This window comes from Staurois parvus, unplaced genomic scaffold (genome assembly GCF_062004578.1).
Source record: "Staurois parvus isolate SC_StPar_1 unplaced genomic scaffold, SC_StPar_1.0 ptg000025l, whole genome shotgun sequence".
Lineage (NCBI taxonomy): Eukaryota > Metazoa > Chordata > Amphibia > Anura > Ranidae > Staurois > Staurois parvus.
In genome coordinates, this window is record NW_028317821.1 from 20,651,452 (window position 1) to 20,676,920 (window position 25,469).

Sequence of the window (25,469 nt, forward strand, 5' to 3'; positions counted from 1 at the left end):
AGGGGGGCTTGGTACATGGACATAGTGAAACTAGCAGTGGAGAGTCCATGGCCTCTGCTGTACCGGCTAGACCTGCTGTCTCAGGGACCAATATTGCACCCAGCTTTACGGTCTATAAATTTGAAGGTATGGCTATTGAGGCCCAAATCCTGAAACGGGAGTGTCAGATTCAGTCATCCACCCGATGCTGAATGCTAGATAGCTAGTTTCTAGAAACATTTATTTCAGAACTTGGAAGGCTTATATTTCCTTGCATGAGGTCCGGAAATGGCATCCATAGAACTATGTGATTGGTAGGATTTTGTCTTTTCTCCAATTGGGTCTAGAAAATAAATTGGAATTGCAATTTCTGAACATTCCCCTGTGGTGTGATTTTGCAGCCCATTCATTTGGATAAGCTGAAATCACACCGGAACATGAAAAAGTAGAGCATGCACAACTTTTCAAAATCATGCTGCACAAATTGCTTGGTACTGTGGAACCATGAGATTTGGAGCCTGCAAATGTACTGCACTTGCGATCTGCATTTGGGATGTCATTAACATTACATTGGCAACCGCATGCAGAACACAAGGGTAATGCATTGGAATGCAGTGTGGGAAACGCACACAGAATGCACCCTTCCCCCACCCCATTCTGGTGTGAACCAGCCCTTTAAAAGAAAAAAATTAAACCGTGCAAACGTGCATGAGTGCTCAACCCCAAGTGTCAGGCAAATACTATGATAATCAATTTTTACATGTCACCTTTACCAATGTGCTCATTCCTAGCACATGGCTTAATTTCTTGTCTTCGTGTGATATTGTGCTGCTTTACAGGAGGTATAGACTTGCTTCTTCCATAGCTCACATAAGCTGCCATTTGGACTATATTAACCACTTGAGCTCCTGAGGATTTACCCCCCTTAATGACTGGGCCACTTTTTGCTACTCGGCGCTGCACTAATTCAACTGATAATTGCGCGGTCATGCAATGCTGCACCCAAACAAAATTAACATCCTTTTGTTTCACACAAATAGAGCTTTCTTTCGGTGGTATTTGATCACCTGTGCGCTTTTTATTTTTCATGCTATAAACAAGAAAAGACAAAAAATTTTGTACAAAAATGATATTTTTTACTTTCAGCTATAAAAAATATATAATAAACCCAAAGTTAGTTATAAATTTAGGCTAAAATGTATTCTGCTACATGTTTTTGGTAAAAAAAAAATCCCAATAAGTGTATATTGATTGCTTTGTGTGAAAGTTATAGCGTCTACAAACTATGGTATAGATACTGCAATTTACGCCATTTTTTTGCTATACAGCGCTGCGCTAGTTTACAGGACAATTGCGCGGTCATGCAATACGGTACATAAATTAAATTTATGTCCTTTTTTTAACACAAATAGAGCTTTCTTTTGGTGGTATTTGAGCACCTGTGCACTTTTTATTTTTGGTGCTATAGCTCTTCTAACCACCTGAAGATCAAGCCTTTTCTGACACTTTTTGTTCACATGAAACAAGTCAGTATTTTTTGCTAGGAAATTAATTAAAACCCCCAAATATTATATATTTTTTTAAAGCAGACACCCTAGTGAATACAATGGTGGGTACTACAATTTTTTATGGCACATAGTACTCGTGCAGCGATTTTTCAAATGCAAATTTAAAAAAAACAAAAACACTTTTTTTACTTTTAATGCACAAAAACACAATATATTGGTCAATTATTTCGTAAAATATAAAAGATAATGGTATGCCGAGTAAATAGATACCAAACATGACATGCTTTAAAACTGCGCATGCCCCATGCAATGGCGACAATCTGCAAACATTTTTAATATCCATAGGCAACGCTTTAAAAGCTACCATTTTAGATTTACAGAGGAGGTCTAGTGTTAGAATTACTGCCCTTGATCTGACGTTCATGGCAATACCTCACATGCATGGTGCAACCGCTGTTTACATACCGACACAGGGTCAAGGCTTGTGCACACAGGTGTGCGCGCATGGGAGGGGCGATTTTTTTTTTGTTAGTTATTTTGATTCTTTTTTATTATTTTTACATTTGTACCTTTCGTTTTTTTTTGCTTTGATCACCTCTAATGCTATAACAGGGAATGCAAATATCCCCGATAACTTCAATGGGCATTGTCATATATTCTTTTTTGAGAAATCTGGGGTCTATCAGACTCTAGATATCTCCTCTGCCCTTACATTATCTAATCAAACCAAAATCGTTGTGATCAGATGCTTTCCCAATTTACAAATGGTGCGGTTTATATCCTGCGAAACTGAAGTGAGGAAATGCTCGTAGCTTCCGAATTCTTAGGCTGTAGAGATGATTGGCACCATTCTGGTCTCCAATCAGCTCTATGGTCAGCTGGCAGAAACTCCGGCTGCATTCTCAGGTTCCCCCGATGGCACAAGACTGCCTGAGAAGGCCGTGGAAGGCAGCGGGGGAGGGGGGGGGGCATCACCTCCCACTGCTTGTAAAAGCAATCCTGCAGCTAATTAGCCACTAGGATTGCACTTACATGAAAGCCGATCACCGGCTGAAAAAAACGATACCAGGATGATGCCTGCAGCTGTAGGCATCATCCTGGTATAACCATTCAAAGTCCAGTGATGTACCAGTACTTCGCTGGTCCTTGTTGGGTATATATACTATGTTCTTTTTTTTTTTTTGTATCTACCTGTTTTGCAATAACATGTTTTAAAACGTGCTTTTGCGCAGCCGTGCCGCCCTGCAAACGTTTTTTTGCAGTGGCTGGTCTTAAAGTGGTTAATTTAGATTAACCTACTTACGTTTATCCATAAAGGGTCTTTGCAGTCAAGTGCAAATATTTAAATATATTAAATTTTAAATTTAAATATTTAAAGTGTAAATAAAAAGTGATAGTATTTGTTACCATGCATTTAAATATTTTAAGATACTTAATGCAGCTTTGTCCTTCTAAAAACAATAGTTGACTGTCAGCTATGCTGACCATATTGCTCTAAAATTTAAAATTAGTACACACATCCATATAAAGGTGGTTGGCCTTTCTATCCGCAATTTGCTACTTGAAAGTGGTAAGCTCGATTTCAGTTCAGAAATTTTCACCACAGTATTTTCTTTTGCATTTAGATGTCCTCCGTTTGATGGGTCAGCATCATCTAAACACACTTCCTTTGAGCCCAGGTTGTCTGGACCCTCTCCAGTTTGACTGAAGAGTGAAAGGAGAAGCAACATAGTGATGGGCTCATCGCTCCATCTCCTCTCATACATCTGTCAGTCAGCAAGAGGCCAATACCAAATTCAGGTACTGACACTGCTTACATTTAACCACTTGACCTCCGTAGGATTTACCCCCCCCCCCCCCCTCCCTCCTTCCTGACCAGGCCATTTTTTGCAATGCGGCGCTGCGTTACTTTAACTTACAATTGCACGGTCATGCAATGTTGCAACATTGTACATAAATTAAATTTATGTCCTTTTTTTCACAAATAGAGCTTTCTTTTGGTGGTATTTGATTACCTCGGTGGTTTTTATTTTGTGCGCTATAAACAATAAAAGACCAACGATTTTGAGAAAAAAAACAAAACAAAAAAACACAATATTTTTGACTTTTTGCTATAAAACATATGCAATAAAAGAATGTAAAAAAAAACAAATCTTCTTGGGAGACATGTTGCTTTGTATCTCTCTGCTGTGCCTACAGGAGAGAGACCCGTGTTGTTTACACAAAGGTCTCTTCCCTATCAGCTTTGCTGACATCTCCAGCCAATAGCGCACGTGCCCCCTTACCCAAAAATGCAACACACACGATTTTGCGCAGCCGTGCTGCCCTGTAGGAGTACTTCTGCTATAGGGCAAATGGCAAGTGGTTAATGATGTCCCGATGTTTACAGAACTGCTTTATTTTGTGTCTTTTATAACTGCCTAAAGCTCCCCTTTATTTTATCAGAAATCATAAGAGATAAAAAAAGAATGTGCCATTTAAAGTAAAACATAAGAAAACCATCTAGTAGAAAGAATGTAATGGTCCCATCTTGTTCTGCTTGAAGATGGCATTTACAGTGAGGGTCACAAAATTCAAAAAGAGAATCATTCCTTTGCATTTAGCTCTCTTCTTTTAGAAAGTCACCCCACAATACTCTTTTCAAGATTTTGACTATTAGTACCTACAAATACCAAACCCACAGGGCTTAGCGATCCTTTCAACACAGACAATTGTTTTTATTTGCTGAAACAATTAACAAACATTGTTAAATATGATGTCAGTAGTTTTTAACTTAGGAATTCATAAAAGTCATTAAAAATAATACTTATTTTTGTAGAAAACCTCTCCAAAGAAAGGATGTATTTCATTAACGCACCTTTCATGATGCACTAGTATAAAATGCACATTAATGAAACTATGTTTTACTTTGTATCTTTTGAAGTAGATACTCCATTTGTACATTAAAGTTGGGCTGTCCTTTCTTTGTTTTTGTGCTCAAAACCTTATAAGCTTCCATCTTCTTTTTCTTGTAGAGTTCTTTTGCTTCCTCTCTTTTTCTCTGGTTTTCCTCTGCTACCTAAAAATGTGAATCATATTTGTTATATAGAATATTATCATTAGAGAAAACACATATTGAAAACATCTGAAATGGAGGAGAAATATTCACCAAAGATTTAAAAATCTTAATAAAGCCATTTTTAGCCTTGCTTATATTTGGCAGTACCTGGAGCATTGGAACAAACAATGGGTGAGAAATAAGGGGGCAGGTGGTTTAATCATGTGGTTACCCACTAAGAATGCAATATGTGCAAGAAACAAACAAACACCTGCAAAGAGCATACTACATTCCTATATTACAGGAGAGAGTTTATACCAGTAAATCAAATCACAATGGTCTAAATCACAAAACCTAAATCCTTCTATACATACATATGGTTTAACCACTTCAGCACCAAAAGGGTTTTACCCCTTTCATGACCAGGCCATTTTTTGCTATTTATCACTTTAACTAGTATTTGTGCGGCCATGCAACGTTGTACCCAAACAAAATTTATATAATTTTTTTCACACAAATAGAGATTTCTTTTGGTGGTATTTGATTACCATTGGGTTTTTCTATTTGTTACTACATAAAATGAAAAAGGATCGATAAATTTGGGGAAAAAAAAAAATACTTTTTACTTTCTGCTGTAAAAACATATCCAAAAACAAAAATGAAAAAAAAAAATTAAACTTCTTTAAATTTAAGCCAAAATGTATTCTGCTACATGACTTTGTTAACCACTTGCCCAGACGATTTCCCCCCTTCCTGACCAGGCCATTTTCTGCGATACGGCACTGCATTACTTAAACTGACAATTGCGCGGTCATGCAACACTGTATGCAAATGTAATGTATGTCCTTTTTTTTGCTCACAAATAGAGTTTTCTTTCGATGGTATTTGATCGCCTCTGTGGTTTTTAATTTTTTGAGCTATAAACAAAAATGACCAACAATTTTTGAAAACAAAAAACAGTATTTTTGACTTATTGCTATAAAACATATGCAGTAAAGAAATTTAAATAAAAAAAAATAAATTTCGGCAAAAATTAAGGCCAAAATGTATTCTGCTACATGTCTTTGCTAAAAAATGTCCCAATACGTGCAAATTAATTGGTTTACATGAAACAAATGGTGGTATATTTATGGGAATTTTTTTTTTAATACAATAATAGCAGCGATCAGCGGGACTGCGTTGGGCATTCTGACACGGCGGGGGGGGGGGGGGGGGGGGGTTGACCAACTGACACTAATGCAATGATCAGTGCTAATAAAAAGCACTGACACTGGGCAGAAAGTGGTTAACATCTGGGGCAATCAAAGGGTTAACTGTGTGCTTTACTATGTAAGCATGCTGCTTTGTATTGCTCTGCTTTGCAGGGAGAAGAAACAAAGATCATTCCTTCTGTACAGAGCCTTGAATCACTGGCTGGGACCTAATGACAAACTCCTGCGCATGTTCACCCTGTACACAGAAGAGGCCAGCGATGTACATGTACATCACTGTGCCTGTACGGGCCGCCCCTCTATTTACATTGCGGGCAAGCAGCCTGCAAGTGGCTAAAGAACCTGTCTGCTCACACAGAAATAATTGGAGATTAACATGCATGGGCCTGCACTTCAGCAACAGTCAGTATAGTAACTACTTGACATGTAAGAGCACACTTCATGTTGTATAAAGTGCCCTAACATGGACAAACTGTTCTAGAGAAACCAAAATGAGGCTTGCATAGCACTTCTGATGAAGTGTGAAGATGTGTGAGCAAGCTATTGCAGTGTGGTTACTTGTGTCTGGAGGACCTGGGACTACAGAAGTGGACGTTAGCATTGTGACTGCATTTTGAACTGCAGTGCAGCAGCATCAACACTATCCTTAATGAGGTGATGGGAGCAATGGGAGTGCCTACATTCTAAGGATAATAAATGGTGTATGCATATATAGTGGCAGTTCCTATAAGGTATAGCACAATTATTCATTTGTATACGTCATTTAAAAATCATGTTATATTGACATTTCCCATATTTCTAGACTGGTAGAATCTCTTTAAGCTAATAGAACCATGGCTCATAATATCTAGCAAGATACAAAAGCAGATGATGGATTTCAGCTTTTGTTGAAACTATGGGTTGAGCAAGCACCCTCCAAAAAGACATTTACTATCAAGCTAGGATAATGGGTTAAGGTGGAGTCCTTACTTTTCTTTTTTTTGCTCGTTCACGTTGAACTTGTTCATATTCCTCTTTTGCTTTCTGATTCGATGTTTTCTTCTTAAATTTCTTTTTTGGCCTACACATGGAAAATAAGAAGTTCTACTGAAATTATCTAACCAAAAAAGCAGTTTCAAGTTGGTAGTTATTATTTTAAAGTGCATCTAAATGTAATATTTTGCAGATTATCAGTCTTTAGATAAGGTGGCTTCATTAATTTTTCAGGCTTTTTCCCTTTATATTCCCTTGGTAATCCTCCCACTAACACACTTCCTGTGCTAAGGTGATACCACCCACTCAATGTGCTATATTTATGGAGGAAGCTATGGTTGCCACCCAGGTTGAACTACAAATATGTCTGCCTTTGTTAATCCCCATTACATGGGGGATGGAGAAACTAGTAGTATATAGAAGGAAAGATAGTTACATAGTTAGTCTGGCTGAAAAAAAGAAAAAAAAAAGTCCATCCAGTTCAATCATAAAAAAAAAAAAAAAGTTATAATCCTACACACACACACACACAGTTATTCCAGAGGAAGGCACAAAAACCCCAGCAAAGCATGATCCAATTTGCTGTTGCAGGGGAAAAAATTCCTTCCTGATCCCCCTGAGAGGCAATCGGATATTCCCTGGATCAACCTTACCTATACATGTTAGTATCCAATTATATTCTGTGTATCTAAGAAAGAATCCCAGCCTTTAAAGCAATTCACTGAGCTGGCCAGAACCAACTCTTGAGGGAGTCTATTCCACATGTCACAGCTCTCACTGTGAAGAAACCTTTCCGTGTTTGCAGATTACATTTCTTTTTCTCCAGACGTAAAGAGTGCCCACTTGTCCTCTGTGATGACCCAAGGGTGAATAACTCTACACCGAGTTCACTATATGAACCACTGATGTATTTATACATGTTGATCATATCCCCCTTAATCTCCTCTTTTCAAGAGAATACATTCAGTTCCTCTAATCTTTCCTCACAGCTGAGCTCTTCAATGCCACTTATCAGTTTGGTTGCCCTTCTCTGTACTTTCTCCAGTTCCCCGATGTTCTTTTTGTGAACTGGTGCCCAAAATTGAACTGCATATTTCAGATGAGGTGTTACTAATGATTTGTACAGGGGTAAAATTATAATCTCTCTCTGGAATCTACACCTCTTTTAATACAAGAGAGGATTTTGCTCGCTTTAGAAACCACAGCTTGGCATTGCATGCCATTATTAAGCTTGTGATCTACCAGAACCCCCAGATCCTTCTCCACCATTGATTCCCCCAGTTGTTACCCCACCTAGTATGTATGATGCATGAATATTCTTAGCCCCCAAGTGTATAACTTTACATTTATCAACATTAAACTTCATTTGCCACATAGTTGCCCAACTAAACAGTGCATTGAGGTCGGCTTGTAAATTGGAGACATCCTGTAAGGACGTTATTCCACTGCACAGCTTGGTGTCATCTGCAAAGACTGAAATGGGATTTTTAATCGCACACCCTATATAGTTTATAAATATATTAAAAAGTAAGGGTCCCAACACTGAACCTTGAGGTACACCACTGACAACCCTAGACCATTCAGAGTATGAATCATTAACCACTACTCTCTGAATACGATCTTTTAGCCAGTTTTCTATCTATTTACATATGGATTTTTCCAAGCCTGCAGACTTTACCTTACACATGAATCCATGCTGTCTGTTGCTTAAAATAAGAACTCATCTATGTGGTCTTTTATTAAACTCTCCAGTATCTTTCCAACTATAGAAGTTAAACTAACAGGTCTATAATTACTTGGTAAAGATTTTGACCCCTTTTTAAATATTGACACAACATAGAAATAATGGCTTTGAAATGACAGAGCTCAATTTTTTAAGGACCTGTGGGTGTATGCCATCCGGTCCAGGTGCTTTATTCACCTTTATTCTAAGGGGGAGGGGGGACCCTGTGGACGTTGATGTAGGGGGAGGGGGGACCCTGTGGATTATTGTAAGCAGTGCTCCTCTTTACATCAAGGTCAGCAGAGTACTCCCTTGCACTGTAAGTAGGAACTCTTGTGTAAGGAGGGGGAGGGGAATCTTGTGACTAGAGAGACCTCCTTACATCAGTTTTCCTTAACATCAGAGTCAGAGGCATCCAACACTGTAAAGGGGAATCCTGCAGACTCTGATCTAAAAACTCTGTGCTGGGTTATAGTAACCTAACTTTCACGTAAAAGGAAAAATATTGGTGAAAAACTTTGGTATAACTTAAGAACATTGCAAATCACACCAACTACATGTCTGTAGCTTTATAATTGATATTTGCACAAAAAAGAAATTTTGGCTAACTTTTTTAATGGTCAGAAAAAAAGAAAATTGGTTCTGTCAATACATTTTTTGTATCGTGTCAGGAAAAAAAAAAAGGCTCTGTCAGTAAATTTCACTTTGGGAGGGTGGCAGCCCAACCCCTGAAGCTGCTTCTCCCTGCTGCCCAATCACTTCTATCAATGTCATTGAAAGTCGATAATTATCCTTATTCATCATTTCCCACAAGAAAAAAAATAAAGTATTTTACCCTTGCAGTGTAGAAGACACCCCTCTGAAAGGGTTATGTTTTCTTCAACCTGGAGTTCAACTGTAATGCATCTTTAACCGCTTCCCATCTGCAGTACGTTTATAAAGGTCATCGGATGGGAATGGTGATATCTTTTAGCTATTTCCTACAAAGTAAAAGTAATCTGAGCAGCTAACGAGCTGCTGGGTTACTTTTACAGGTGGCGGAAGGGAGTCCCATCCCACTCCCGCTGCTTTTACCAGGCTTTCTTGTGTGATCGGAGAGCCCAGCAAAGATGCGACCAGCGGTATCCAGCTCTAGGCACAGAGTGAGAAGGACGGATGTCATTCTTCCCACTGTAGGACATCAGAAACAGGAAGTGAGGATTGTGTCACTTCCTGCTTTGGTCGTTAGTTTACCTGGCCATTACAAGTCAGGGAAGCAGCCGATCAGACCAATCTGTTTCTGATCGGCTACACTGGAGATATTTGAGGTCTAATAGATCCCAAATATTTCCATAAAGAGGTCCTGTCACAGCTCATGCGATTACAAGGGATGTTGTTCATCCTTTGTAATAGCAATAAAGATGAAAATAAAGAGTTAAAAGTTACAGTGTTAAAAATATATACACATGAAAAAAAAAATTATAAAATTAATTTAAAGCACCCCAGTTCCCCTGTGCTCACACAAAAGCGCATGTAGGTCCCATACATATGTAAAAGGGTGATCACACCACATATATGAGGTATCACCGCGAGAGTCAGAGCGAGGAGCATTAAGTTTAGCATCAGATTGTGTAACTCTAAACTGATAACTTGTACAATTTTAAAGCATGACATGTTTGGTATCTATTTACTCGGCGTAACATGATCTTTTATATGCTACTAAACAATTTGGGTATTATATTGTGTTTTTCTGCAATAAAATCCATTAAAGCATATTTTTTCCAAACAATTTGCGCAACTATTGTGTCACATAGAAATATTAAATGCCCACTATTTTATTCTCTAGGGTCTCTGCTAAAAAATAAAAATAGTAGGAAAGAAATGCTAGAACTGGTCCTGGACTGGACGTGTTTAAAATCCATGTATGTGTTAACTGTCCCTTAAAAATGTCATAGTGTAAAGGTAAAATACATCACAGTTTAATACACCAGTAAACGTACACTACTACTTCTTCTTCTTCTTCTTTTTCTTGTTCCTCAGTTGTCTGAGTGGTGTCCTCCTCAGGCTTCCTCTTTCTTTCTAGATTTTGCAGTCTTTCTTCTTCAGCCAGGTAGAGATGTTTTAAATGTTCAGGGTAATTGTCCGCATACAAATCTTTTGGAGTTGTGGTCTTTTTTTGCTTTCTTTGCAGCTTTTTATATTCTAACTGAACTTTTTGTTTTCTCCATAAAGCAAAGCCTTGCCCTGCACAACAATAAAAGAGTTTTGGTCATAATTAAAGTCAGTTGGTTCTGATGGGAAAAAAAAACTGTACATAATATGTATTTCAATCTGCAAGCAGTTAATTTTAAGACTGGCAATGCATTTAAACAAAATTTCTTTGGAAGCATAGCAGTTGTGGGTATGCTTTACTGTATGAGCAAAAACCTTTCCTGAAGTGCCATTTACATTTTGCAAGGTTGGATTATATGCATTTCCTGTAGATATATTCCTATTTTAACCCTGGGAATAACAGTGTGACTATACTGTATAACAGTCATGTAAAGTTTTGGTTGCACCTGCCGGCCCTCCCATCACTACAGTGTCTTAGGATGGAACCACAGAGCACAGCTTGGGAAGCAGAAATCCATCGCACCCTCAAGACTATGACATGTAGATTCTGTTGGATAGTGGTGCACCGAAATTAAAATTCTGGTGCCGAAACCAAAAATTCAAAATGCACTTGGCCGAAAACCGACACTGAAACAAATGCGCAGTTTTTAAAAATAAATATATATTTTTTGGAAAAAAAATACACTTTGATTAAAAAAAAAACCCAAAAAACACAATATATACCCCAATTATTTTGTAAAATATTAACGAGGATGTTACAGCAAGTACATAGATACCCGACATATCACGCTTTAAAATTGTGCACGCTCTTGGAATGGCGTGAAACTGTGGTACTTAAAAATCTCCATGGGTGACGCTTTAAAATTTCCTACAGGTTAGTAGTAAAAATTTACAGATGGGGTCTAGTACAAAAATTATTGCTCTTGCTCTGACGTTTGTGGCGATGCCTCACGTGTTAGCTTGAACACCGTTTACATATGTGGGCATGGCCTATGTATGCGTTCACCTCTACATGCGAGCACGGGGGGGGGGGGGGGGGGACAGGGGCACTATACACTTTAATTTTTTTTTGCACTCTCTCTTTAAAAAAAAAAAAAATCACTTTTATTCTTATCACAAAGAATGCATGCATCCCTTGTGATAGAAATAATTAGTGACAGGTCCTCTTTATGGAGAGATATGGGGTCAATAAAACCCAGCATCTCTCCTCTGCAATGTAAAGCATTAGATAAAAAAAATCATTGATCTAGTGCTTTAAAATATTCTTTTTTCAAAATGGCCGGAACCGGAAGTGACATCGCTCCGGTCCTCAAAGGGCATAGAGATGAGTGGAGGCCAGCTTTCCTTCACTAATCTCTATGCCCAGTGCTGGGATCATTCTGATGGTTTCTCAGGTAAGGCTAAGAACTACCGAGTGGCGGCGGTGTGGTTTTTTCGGCACCTGTATCGGTGCTTTTTTTTATATTGGCCATTAGGGGTGTTTTCGGCCAAAACGTTTTGGCCACTGAAATTTTGGTGTATCCCTACTGTTGGAGGTTGTAGCTCTTGCAAACACTGAAGTGAGGACTTGTCACACACTGGAGAGGTGATATATAGTAAGAGTTATCTTCTGCTGGTTTTAATTTTATTCTTTTCCCTAAAGAAAAAAGTTGCTTGTGCGTTAAGGAAAAAAGAGATGTACTATATGCTGCATTCAGGTCAACCATTTACAGCACGTAAAATAAGTATTGAACACGTCACCATTTTTCTCAGTAAATATATTTCTAACGGTGCTATTGACATGAAATTTTCACCACGTCGGTTACAACCTATGCAATCCATACATACAAAGAAACCAAAACAAATAAGTTCAGAAATTAAGTTATGTGTAAAAAAATGGAATGACACAGGGAAAAAGTATTGAACACACGAAGAAAAGGAGGCGCAAAAAGGCATGGAAACCCAAGACACCAGCTGAAATCTATCAGTAATTAAAAAGCAATCCTGCCTCTTGTCAGTGCAAACTAATATCAGCTGGTTCAATCTCAACTGATGGCCTATAAAAAGGTGTCTCAATACCAAGGTGTCACATAAGAAACATCTCATGTCGCTCTACGCTCTACTCCCTCCCCTCTAGCCGATGGCAGTGAGCCGGTTCCAGGACCGCAGATGGCCAAGTGGAGCTCAGGAGTCCTCACGAGTGAAGGGGCTGGCACTGCGTGGAAGCAATCAGACTCGCAGCAGGGCTAAAGGTAGAAAAAAACTACTAGCCCGACACCTGGAACTACATGTCCCAGGCATCATGAATCAAACATCCCTGATAGCACCTTTAGAAATATATTTACTGAAAAAAATGGTGACATGTTCAGTACTTATTTTACCTACTGTATATGAATCTAAACACAGCAAGATATGAGCACATTCACACTGCTCTGTTCTGTAGCTGTATGAAAAAAGAAAAAGGAAACTCATCTTCTGCATTCTGATTGCGGTGCTATTTGATTCGGAGAAGCAGAGTGTTCTGCCCCCACCCAGGGCTGTGTTGGACTATTTGGTACACCATGATACACCCACAGATCTCTCACACCATGTCAGACCCCACCAGTTCACTCACCCTCCTTGGCACTGCCAGCTAAGACCTGCTGAACGCTCTTCCACCTCCTCTTGTCCGTCCTCGGTCTCTGGACACCATGTCCGCTCTTCCTCTGTACAGACACACCAGGCTCTGCTTTCCCCTGACCCGCCTGAGCGGCCCCTCTCCCTCCCCTATTCCAGGAGCCCCTATTAAATGTTCCCCTTCCTCTCCCTCCAGAGGGCCCGACTCTCCTGTACTGCGCGCCCCCTGAACCGGAGGAAGCCATGCTATTACTCGAGTCGCCGTCCGATGACGTCGCAACATCACATAGCCGCGGCTTCCGCCAGTGCAGTACCTGGGAATGTAGTGGAGAGAAGAGGGTGGAGCTCAGTGACACACACTCAGCATTGTGTAATGATTCAGTAATACACACACATGCATATATTCCTAGTTAGGGTCAGTGCTGTCTAATGACTGTGCTGTGTAGGTGTGCTGCCCATAATGGACGGCTACCGAACACTTTCCCTTCACATACGTCTCTTCCGGGGTTCTCTGTTCCTCTTCACTTTCGTTCCCTGTATCTTTCTGCAGCAAGTAAAGGCTGGAGTCATGTGGCTCGGTGATGTCACTTTCCTGCGTCTAGGAGAGGCATGTGTACACCTCCAGCCTGCTATGTAAGAGGTGATTAGTGGGTGATGTTTCCCTTTTCGCCAGTGTCAGGGCAGTACAAGCAATCAGCACATAGAACTGTGCATGTTATGTACTGATATGTGACATGTGAGCAGCATATGCCCACCACACACACTGAAATTAAAAGGAGACACATGCCCTCCATTCATTTCATTAATACCCTTTTCTTTGTCCTCCAGGATGTTTGCCCATTTATCTTCTGTGAGCACAGATCGGGTGAAGGAGGCTGTGCAAAGCTTGCTTCACTTCATAGAGATCACTGCGAGGATCTCCGGGGCACACACTGTGGAGTTCTATACACAAGATGTGTGGAAGAACCAGATTGCTGTATCACCAGAGTCTGTGTTGTCAGCTTTTAGTCAGCAGCAAGAGTCGGAGCATGGATGCAAAGGTGAGCACAATATTGAAATCCTAAAGCGGTAGTAAATGTAAAAAAAAAAAGAAATGAAATGTCCCCCTGCAGGTTAAAGAGGAGTTCCAGGCTGCCCCCCAAAATTAAAAGGCAGCAGCAAATGCTGTAGCTGCTGACTTTTGATATAAGCACACTTACCTGTCCAGGGGTCCAGCACCATCCTCATCTGGGCTAGTTCTTCACTAGCCTCTGGTTTCCTGGCGCCGGCATTGCAAGTAAGGGAAACCAGAAGTGAAGCCTTATGGTTTCGCAGTCAGTTTCCTACTGCGTATGCGTGAGTTGTGCCTTGTGATTGGCTCTGTAGTCTTCTGGGACCTGTGAAGTGTCCCAGAAGACTTCGGAGGAAGGAGGGGGCCGAACTTCCGGCTCAGTCGCTGAGCTCAAAGTGGGAGTGAGTACCTGCTAAAACTAAGTACCCCCCCAAAAGAGTGCCAAATGTGGCAGTAAAGGAGGGTGCAAACAAGCAGAGCTTCCCCTTTTGAGTGGAGCTTTGCTTTAATGTCATAATGTGCTAGAATTATTGGAGTACAGAGGTTGATTTTCTAAAACGAGAGTGCAAAATCTGTGCATGGTAACTAATCAGCTTCTAACTTCAGCTTGTTCAATTAAGCTTTGACAAAAAAAAAACTGATTGGTTTCTATGCACAGCTGCACCAGGTTTTGTACTCTCCAGTTTTGGTAAATCAAACACTCAGTGTTCATGAACTTTGTGCGACAACTACATCAGTATTCAGTAGAGATATATATTCTTCAACCAGTAGATGGCAGTGTTTATAAGTTTGTAGCTGCATCTATGGTATACTATATGTCTTTTCTCTGAATATAAGTTTCCTGTTTCCTTGTTGCAGTGAAGCAGAAAAGTACACGGGGATCATGCTCTGTCTGTTCTGTAGGGTATATACAGAATTTCTAACAAGTATGCATCACATACGCCAATTAGCTCTTCTTGCACTAATTATAGTAATCAGTGCATTGGCTGCATACAATAATGTCTCCAGCCCAAAACCAGCCTTCCTTGACGCATTTTACCACTCCTGGCCTGCTCGCAAGGATTTTATTAATGAAATGCGTTGAGAGCTAATTGGAGTGTGGCTGATTTTTTTGTTTACAATATGAAAAAGTGCAGTGCTAATAAACAAATTAAATGTGCTATATCAGAGACTGGCCACATCCACAAACAGACAGTATGAAGTCCATAGGAACAATGTCCGGTAAATGACAAATGGATGAAATGGTGACTTTGTTACTCCCAGTGAGGCACTCATCAAAACCGTGTAGGAAATATAAGAAATACGCACTCACCAGATGCGCATTAGGTAAGCGCAATATTAATTGCCAGAGGTCCCCTCTTATCCTGTGGAAGGTGCAGTTCACACTGGACAGGCTGTCCCACAATACTGGCTCCTCGAGAGATCTTCTCTACTGGTGGAAGCTGCGATGGGGGTCAGCTTATATGAGTCACTCTCCTCCTGGGCCTCAGGGTGGTCACCATATGGTCCTGGGGGGTTAAATACAGCTGGATAGTTATGGGGGCCACCGGACCTCCTTGATCCGCTGGCGTGACGTCTCAGGCGTGTATGGCTCCTCCTTAACACGTTTCACACACAAAGTGCATCCTCAGAAGGGGTGATGCCAAAGCACTTTAGCATCACCCCTTCTGAGGATGCACTTTGTGTGCGAAACGTGTTAAGGAGGAGCCATACACGCCTGATACGTCATGTCATCGGATCAAGGAGGTCTGGTGGCCCCCATAACTATCCAGCTGCATTTAACCCCCCAGGACCATATGGTGACCACCCTGAGGCTCAGAGGAGAGTGACTCATATAAGCTGACCCCCATCGCAGCTTCCACCAGTAGAGAAGATCTCTCGAGGCGCCAGTATTGTGGGACAGCCTGTCCAGTGTGAACTGCACCTTCCACAGGATAAGAGGGGACCTCTGGCAATTAATATTGCGCTTACCTAATGCGCATCTGGTGAGTGCGCATTTCTTATATTTCCTACACGGTTTTGATGAGTGCCTCACTGGGAGTAACAAAGTCACCATTTCATCCATTTGTCATTTACCGGACATTGTTCCTATGGAATTAATACTGTCTATTTGTGGGTGTGGCCAGTCTCTGATACAGCACATTTAATTTGTTTATTAGCGCTGCACTTTTTCATATTGTATATATTCAAGAGGTTATATGGTTTCCTTGTAGTGTATCAGCAGCTTATGTTGTCATCATCTTAGCACTCGCTGAATCACCTTGATATTCTGATTTTTTTTATTTGTTTTCAGTGAAGATTGGAGACAGACTGTGATGGCCTGCACCCAGGTTGTCCATGTGTAGGAGAGGCCAGTCTTGAGTGGCGCTTTAGATATCTGTGTGTTTCTATGCACTGCATACTAATAGATTATGGCAGACTTACCTTACAAACAGAGCCCTCCAGCAGCATGCTTTTACTGATGCAGGCGCATCCTTCGTCACCCAGCCTTCCTTTCAGCTTTGCACACTCTGGTCGTTTCAATGCCCGGGCTGCAATGATGCCACTCTGTGCATGCATACAGGAGTCACCACGGCAGCATGGCACACTCAGTGTTCTGTGCATGCAGAGAGTACTGCACATACACTAATTACATAATCTGTTTAAAGTGGAAACCTGGGCTTAAAGCTGACATTTAGGTATGGCAGTTTTTACATACATAGTCCAGCTTGAACCAATGTAATTATGTATATACCATGCCTGTAATATCTCTTTAGAAGCTGGAATTCACTGTAGTAGACACTACTACTCTGAAGATCTCCACTAGCGTCTGTGTCCTGTGCCGATGGTCTGTCTTGCTGCATTGTGAACACAAGAGGTCACTTGGTCTGCATGGCAAAGTTTTCTATGATTGGACAAGGTGCAGAGGCAGGGGCATCACATTCTCCACCTTGTCTAATCAGAGAATGCAGAGAGCAAACAAACTCTTGTGTTCAGTAAGCAATAGGGATTAGGAAGCTTGCGGCAATCACTGTAGTAGCGGTGCCTACTACAGTGATCTTCAGCTTCCAGGGATATGGCACATGCTTACATCAGTCCTGCTTGATCAATGTAACTATGTAAAAATTGCCACACCTAAAGTAAACTTTAAAGGATAAGTGTGCTTTTGTGAAAAAAGTATTGCAAATAGAAAAAAATAATATACAGGGGTATGGAATTTAAAAAAAAAAATACTTGGACTAAATCGGGGTCCCAATCTACGTACTTGTCCCTTCATGACAATTTACTTGTCCTGATAAAAAAAAACATTAACCAGAACCGTATTCAAATAAGGTCTTGTCATATACTACTGAATAAGACAGTTTTATCACTAGGGATTTTCAATAAATGTATGTCCCTTTTAAACCTTAAATTGGCTGTGCCAGGATGGAAAATACAAAGGGTTTGTTTTTTTATTAGGCAGAGGTGCTTTTAGGAATATCTGGGCTTTTATAAATGAATGGGGCTTTATGGTTACTTAAACTTTTAATATTTTTAACCTTGCGCTGTTTATCTCCTCCTCACCTCCCTGCCTGTCTCCAGCACCACACCGAGGGATTAGCAGGGAGGGGAGAGGCCTTGCGGTATGACAAGCACCGATTGGGTGCTCTTCCGGAAAGGGAGTGTCTAAACGCTTAACAGAGGCACATCTGCTGAATGAGTAAATGAGGCGTCGGCCCCAATGAGAAAAAAACACTTGCTTCCTTCAAGTTACCCTTGCACACCAAGCAGATGGGTGAATGCCCCCTTTCATCAGAATGTGGAGGAGTGCCCCCTTACATCAGAGTTCAGCGGCATGCCCCCTTACATCAGAGTTCAGCAGCTAACTGGACATAAAATGGTTACGTGTGTGAAGCTCCTGAAAGAACAGGGAGGCGGAGGGAGATGAGGAAAGCTCTGGTAGTGCAGAGATCACTCCAGGCTTCTCTCTGCAGGCTCAGACAGCGGCACCAGCCGGATGGATCTTCAAATCTCCCGCCCACACATCACCTTCCTCAAGCAAGCACTGGCTGGGGCGTGGCAGACAAAAAGGAGAGGGGTGGAAAGAGGTGGAGCATACCTCTCTCCTCTTCCATCTGTGTGTGTGCGAGTGCTAGCTGGATGAGTATTAGACTTAGCCTGCAGAGCTGCAGCAGGGCTAAATGTGCGAAAGAAACAACCCGCCATAACAACATGTCCTGGTCATCCGGCGATAGGATTTCCACATCCCTGATATAGCATTTACAGTAGCTGCACGAATTTTGTAATTTAATGTTATTAAAAAATTACCTTTCCTTTTCAATCTACAGTGCTGTAATTTTCTGTAAAGTGCAATGTAATATGGAAACCTGGAGGTGTTCTGTACACAGATAGAAATGTCATTTTGTGCTTGTGTAATTGCCTCTATGATTTTTCTGAGAATCTGTGCTAGGATATAGGTCAAATTGTAGGCATTCTATGCAATAAAAATTGTAAGTTTGTCGAGATAAAGGTTAAATACTTCTAAAGGGATGCAGACACTTCAGCTTTTCTCATTAGAACCCTGAAAGTACACTAGATGTGTGTAACGATCAGTCACTCTTATTCAGAATCAGTATCCAAAGAAGATAGTGGAACAAACCGCTTTTTTTTTCCAGAGCAAAAAAGGTAGGAATCTGTAACAGTTTGTTAAAATACTCTTTAAAGCCCAATTGAACAGTAAATTTTTTTTTGTCTGTTCTGCTTTGGCAGACCATTTAAAATGAATGAGCTGAAGAGAGCGCATGCGCGGGTGGCCGGAGCGGATGCTGTGATCCCTGCTCTGCATCTTCCCGGTGCTTTAGGGGGGGCGGATAGAACACCCTGACCCCATTCTTCCGGACCACTCACCCAATCAGCTTGGGGAGTAGGTGTGGGACCTCTGATGCCCACCCAGCCAGCTGGTAGATCAGCGGAAAGCTCTCGCATTAAGGAAAGGAGGAGGGAGCAAGATGGCAGCCAGCGCCGGTTCCTCCAGGATAACCTCTGACCTCAGGCTGGATATTAGGGAGATTGGAAACCGCCTGGAAAATATTGAAAATAAAGTTGATGATACCATTCACAGAGTGTCACAGAATTCTACCAAGATTTCGGACCTACAAGATCGCCTTGAGGAAGCTTATACAATAATAGATGACCTTGAGAATCGTGCCTGCTGGTGCAATTTTAGAATCAGACGTCTACCAGAAACGGTTAAAGATATCACTGCATTTGCCCACTCCCTCATATTGTTGGCGGTTCCGAATACTGATGAAATTCACAAGGAGATTGACTGCATCCATAGAGCTCTGACACCCTTAAAGCCTGTTGGACCCCCTCGAGATCTATTCGTTAAACCTCACTTCTTCAGAATTAAGGAAGCGGTGATGTGCTACGCCAGGGAACATCCAGTTTTGGAAATCGACAGATATAAGATTCAAGTCTTTACTGACATTTTGCAAGCTACCATCCAAAAACGGAGGGTGTTCAAACAGTTACTTTCACCTTTGATTCAGAGAGATATCCGCTATACTGTAGATAGAACTATCCATTCTGCCTCCAATTTATTTACAATGGCATATCCTACGCGTTCTATACGTTTTTTGAAGGGGAGAAAATCTTGCTGAATTTGAGCTTTATTTCCCTTACACCCCCTATCACGGAATCCTTCCAAGGCTGACGGCCCTCCTCCTCCACTCTCGCCTCTATGGTCTCTATCTCCCAGGAAGAAGAAATCTGCCACTCCATGCTCCACATTCTAGGGAATTTGCCAGCTATCACACAATTTTCTAGTTGGCGGGGACCTCTCTGTGGCCTCCACCTTTGTTTTTGCATTATTGGTATTTGAATTATGCACTGTAGCTGTATTGGTTTCTAAGTGTTCTGGGCTGGTCCTTTTTTGTACCTGGTATTCTAGCTTCTGGTGTCAGGAATTTTTTGATGGTCCTGCCTTTTTCATAGACCCCATGGTGCCAGGAAAAGTCTATGCTCTCTCTCTAATCGAAAGACTCTCCATATTGTTTGTTTTACTTTGGTGGAGACTCTTCTGTTCCTTCACTTTGTGTCTGAGATACTTGCATTTCAATTGTTATATGCTGTATATTGTTTATTGGCTATTTCGTTGGATGCTAGCCTTTTTTTGGGCTCAACATCTTTTGTTTCTTTTTTTTTCCGCCTTTTTTCACGACTTCTATATGAGGGTCACTTCGGGATTTTTTATTTGGATCAGGATCCATGATGTTCTTATGTGTGGAAATATGGGTCACACATCATCGTTGCTTTGCTTTTTTCTCTTTGTCTACAGTAAGACCTACTAGTAGTGTGGTTCGTCTTCTTTCTCATAATGTGCAAGGCCTGGGATCCCCCTCTAAATGTCTCAAGGTGTTCACTCATTATACATTCTTAAAAGCTGATATAGTGGCATTACAGGAAACCCATTTTTCTTCCTCTTTTACATCTAGATATATCCATTGGGATTTCCCTGTATTCTTCTTTGCTAATGCATCGTAAAAAAAACAAGGGGTAGCGTTCTGTCTATCGCGACGGTTATCCTTTACGTAATCTAAAGTGATACTGTCAGGGATCCCGAGCTCTCGGCAGTGCGCGCATGCGCAGACTGCCGATCCGCCCGAGCCGGCGAGCACAGAGTCCTCGGCGATCGCGGCGGCGGCCGCGCATGCGCACTAGCGATCATGACCGCACCAATGGGAGAACAGGGCGCTCTATTTAAAACTGCCCTGTGCATCTCCAAGTTGCCGCAAGGTCTTGTTCCTGTAAGTACGTTTCCTTGTTGCCAAACTCTGCCTGTTCTGATTTATGCTGACCCTCTCCTGCTCTGACCCCGGCTCGTTCCTGACCATCCTTCTGCCTGATCCTCAGTACCGCACTGCCCGCTACCTGCTGAACCTGGCTTGTGACCCCGACCATTCTCCGCTTGCTCCTCCTGTACCACGCTGCCCGCACGATACTGACCCGGCTAGTCTGACCTCGCTCACTCCTAGCAGCCATCCATCCATCCCGCTCGGATCGGGACCTGTCATCCCCTTCACAGCAGGCTCATCCTGGGCACACACCCTCAGCGGGACCCCTCTACCACTGCCGGGGGTGCCCAGGGGCGCGAACTGGTTCCAGTCTTGCACCAAGTCCATCCCCACCATCAGGGGCCCTGGTGAAAAGGCAGACTGGGACTTAGACTCCGCGTCCTGGGAAACCCCGTGCCGTGGACCACTAGAGATCCCGTTGGGCGGAGCCTGACAGATACGGGACAAAGAAGGACGGTGTTTACTAGTTAAAAGCCATCTGGGGGGTAATTTGGTGACTTTCTTGATTTACTATGCCCCCAACATGAATCAACTAGCATTTTTTTTTAATCTCTATTTCAAACTTTATCCCCGGAGTTGGAAGGCGATGTACTTTTGGCGGGGGACTCAAATCTGGCCTTAGATCAAATGCTCGGTAAAACGCATACAACTAAACTTAGAGCCCCTCCGAAACAAAGTCGTGCATTTGCACAATTTTTCTTTCTATATAATCTGATAGACACGTGGAGGGAGGCCAACCCTACCTCTAAAGATTATACCCATTTTTCCAGAGATCATAATCGCTACGCACGTCTTTCTCCCTACGGAGATGCTGTCTAAATTGATTTCGGCTAAAATTGTGTTGGCACCATGGTTGGACCATGACCTGGTGATGTTGACGCTTTCTAATTTAACTCAGCTTGGCTAAGCCACATTGGCGATTAAATTAGTCCCTTCTTAGCACTGAGTCGATCCGCATTGATGTCATAGAACACTTGAAATCTTACTTTACTATCAATAAAGTGAAAGATACGACTCCTTCTATTAACTGGGCAGCTCATAAAGCCTCTCTCAGAGGTTTTTTTATTCAACTATCCTCTAGACTTAAGCAATCTCGTGACGAGTTGACTTATGCCCAAACTATGAAGCTTTGCTAGCTCAGCACAAAAATATCCCATCCCTGGACCTGTTACTCAAGGTTGAACACGCTCCACTAGAAGTTAATCTTTGCCTTATCACGAAAGCAGAAAAACAGCTACGTTGGCTGAACCATAAATGTTTCACCTGGCGGGACAAACCTGGTTCTCTTTTGGCTCTGAAACTTTCTCCTAAACATACCTATTTGGCCCTTCCTAAACTTTGGCTTTCAGAAGGTATCATCTCACAGGATCCTCAGAGAATCCTTCAGGAATTTAATAATTTCTATACTACTTTATATAGCCAACTTCAGCCTGTTGAGCCCTCTTTGCTTTGTGATTCTTTTGGGACCTTTACGGCTTCCAGGCATTTCCGAGGCTCACAGGGAACTTATGGAACAGCCTATAACTAGCGAAGAACTAGGTAAGGTTCTTAAACTGCTGACATCACATAAATCCCCTGGCCCCAACGGCTTACCGAATATTTACTATAGAACTTTCTCTGAACAACTTCCTTGAGAGAGAACAGTTTGATTCCTTTGGACGAAAACAAGGCTTATATTAGTGTCATTCCTAAACCTAACAAGGACACTACTCATATTCTTAACTATAGGCCAGTGTTTCTCAATTCCAGTCCTCATGGACCCCCAACAGGTCATGTTTTCAGGATTTCCATTATTTTGCACAGGTGATTTGATCAGTTTTACTGCCTTAGTAATTACCACAGCTGTTTCATCTGAGGGAAATCCTGAAAACATGACCTGTTGGGGGTCCATGAGGACTGGAGTTGAGAAACACTGCTATAGGCCTATCTTGCTTATTAACTGCGACCTGAAAATTCTGACAACTTTTGCTTTTTTCCTTAATTCTTTTTTAGCACAACATATTCATAAACATCAATCAGGTTTTATATCAAAAGTTAGATCAAATCTGAAGGTCCATAGCCTTGATTTCTGTGGTCCACTCTAATTGGTTTGTCCCTCTCTCTCGGAAATTGTTGCTTCTCTCTTTAGACCTTCATAAAGCTTTCGATAGCAAACAAATAGTCCCACGTTAAGCTGTCTTGAAAGCTTTTTGATTTGGCCCTACATTTCCTACTCTATTACAGTCCTTGTACCACATACCCTCGGCTCAAGTGTCCATTAGAGGTTACAAATCCCCCATATTTCCAATTCGTCGTGGCACTAGGCAGGGTTGTCCACTCTCCCCTTTACTTTTTGCACTGACCATAGAACCCTTAGCTTTGGCAATCCGCTATCACTCTGGTATTCATGGGGTCCACTGTGGTCCTCAGGAACATAAATGCGCTTTATTTGCTGGTGACATTTTAATGTGAATTTCCTCCCCTCTGACTACCATTCCTAATCTATTGTCTCTTCTGCAATGTTTCTCTGAACTCTCTGGGCTCTTTTTAAACTCTCAAAAGATGACAGCCCTTAATGTTTTGTTGCCCTCTTCCATGGAACGACAACTTAGGCATATGTATGATTTTCAATGGACTTCAACTCCTTACCTTATTATGGGATTAATTTGACGGCTTCCATCGAGACTCTTTATCAAGCTAATTATCATCCTCTTTTTAAGCACCTTAAAGAGGACCTCTGTCGTTGGGCTACTTACTCTGTTTCTTGGATTGGTAGGATCAGCTCTATCAAAATGACGTTTTTGCCCCTACTATTATATATTTTTTTAGGACTGTACCAATTCTGATTCTGGGACATGAGATACAACATTTACAGGCCGAGGTGCTTCGTTTTGTTTGGAACAATAGAAGGCTTCAGATGAACCAAAAAACACTTTACGCCTTGAAATGTCAGGGTGGGCTTGGCCTCCCTAATCTTCATACATATTTCCAAGCTACCCAAATTCCACAATTGGCCTATACTACTGCTAAGGGATCTATTCCCCTTTGGGTTTCTTTTGAAGCTCTTTCATGTCATCCGTTAGCGGTTGGTGCTATACTTTGGTTCTCTAGTCATTCTCGCCCTCCTATATTATGTCCTACATTGTCTTTCTCTTTGTCGGTCTGGGGTAGGGTACGCCATCGCAAATCCCTAGCCTCCTTGCACACACCTTTTAACCCCTGTGTTCTGTAATCCTGAATTTATACCTGTCCTGGTCCCATCTGCGTTTCAGTGGTGGATTAATAAAGGGTTACTGAGGATAGGTGACTTTCTCTGGGGTACCCGAATTTACCATCTTCAATATATTAAAGATAAATTGCAGATGCCTCCCACCAAAGTTTTTAGGTTTTCCCAAATTGCCTCTTTTGTCCGCTTGAAAATTTGCCTTATTGAATGAACCACTCATTCTTACCTCTTTCGAAATCTGTCAAGGTACCAATGTTTGTAGAGACCGTATTTCTACGGTGCATGCCCTTCCCGCCGATCCGAGTTGTAAACTCCCTTATTTGGACCAATGAGAATGGGACCTTACTGTCAGTTATGATATATCAAATTGGCGAGATATAGCCTTAGCATTATCCAAAGTTTCTATCAATACCACCTTAATTGAAGCGAATTATCAAGCTAGTAGTAGGGGCAAAAACGTCCTTTTTGGAGTTGATCCTACCAAACCAAGAAACAGAGTAAGTAGCCCAACGACAGAGGTCCTCTTTAAGGTTCTTGAAAAGAGGAGGATAATTAACTTGATAGCGAGTTGGGAATTGGTCTCAACTCAGATTGCGAAGATGCATCCGCCTACTTCCCCACCGTGCTTTTGGAATTGTGGCCAGATGGGGTTCTATATTTCACGTTTGGTGGTAATGCCCAATAGTAACTAGACTTTGGATCAGCATATTTAATTTAATCTGTACGCTGATGGGGGTGAATGTCCGTAGGGCTCCGTTGACGGCCCTCTTCCATAAATATCCCACTACGATACCAACGAACACCCTTAAACTGCTTACCTGTATGCTGTTAGCAGCAAGAATTACTATAGCTAGACATTAGCTAGACATTCTCTTATTCCACTTGACTATGTTAAAAATAAATTATACTGGATCATGATTATCGATAGGCTTACCTGCATTCTACATAACAATACTACTAAATATAACAAAACGTGGGACCCATGGATTCGATATATCTCTGTACCTTGATCCTTCCCGAGGTGACCCTCTTCTTTTTCTTTTTCTTCTCCATCTTTAGCTTCTCCTTTTTTCTCTTTTATTCTTCTTTATTTCTTCTCTTATTTTATTATGTCCTTTCTCACTCCTCCAAGTAACGTGGTTGAGTGAGCCCATTTGTATTTGTTCTACAACATTTGTCATGTTTTTCTTAATGCTTATTTCTTGCGCTTCATGCATCTACAAGTATTGAGTCTTATTCCTATGATATATCATGACATTTGTCTTTGATGTTATTTCTATTT

General features: G+C 41.4%; 2 protein-coding genes across 4 annotated transcripts in view; one reads left to right on the top strand and one right to left on the bottom strand.

Moving 5' to 3' along the window:
* Positions 1-1,664: 1,664 nt before the first annotated feature.
* Positions 1,665-13,563, bottom strand: CCDC59 (coiled-coil domain containing 59). Its single transcript, XM_089652340.1, has 4 exons — positions 13,115-13,563; positions 10,410-10,653; positions 6,705-6,795; positions 1,665-4,545 (listed from the first exon to the last, which is right to left on the bottom strand). Exons 1-4 carry the CDS (start codon positions 13,359-13,361, stop codon positions 4,384-4,386), a joined length of 744 nt encoding a protein of 247 aa, XP_089508466.1. The 5' UTR covers positions 13,362-13,563; the 3' UTR covers positions 1,665-4,383.
* Positions 13,508-25,469, top strand: part of METTL25 (methyltransferase like 25) — a 266,005-nt gene continuing 254,043 nt past the window's right edge. Inside the window, exons 1-2 of one of the 3 annotated variants that reach the window (XM_089652329.1) lie at positions 13,508-13,756; positions 13,945-14,156. In XM_089652329.1, the coding sequence (XP_089508455.1) occupies positions 13,946-14,156 (211 nt within the window). In that variant the 5' untranslated portion in view covers positions 13,508-13,756; position 13,945. Of the gene's footprint in view, positions 13,853-13,944; positions 14,157-25,469 lie in introns of all 3 variants that reach the window. The other 2 variants (XM_089652322.1, XM_089652313.1) reach the window with 2 other exon arrangements.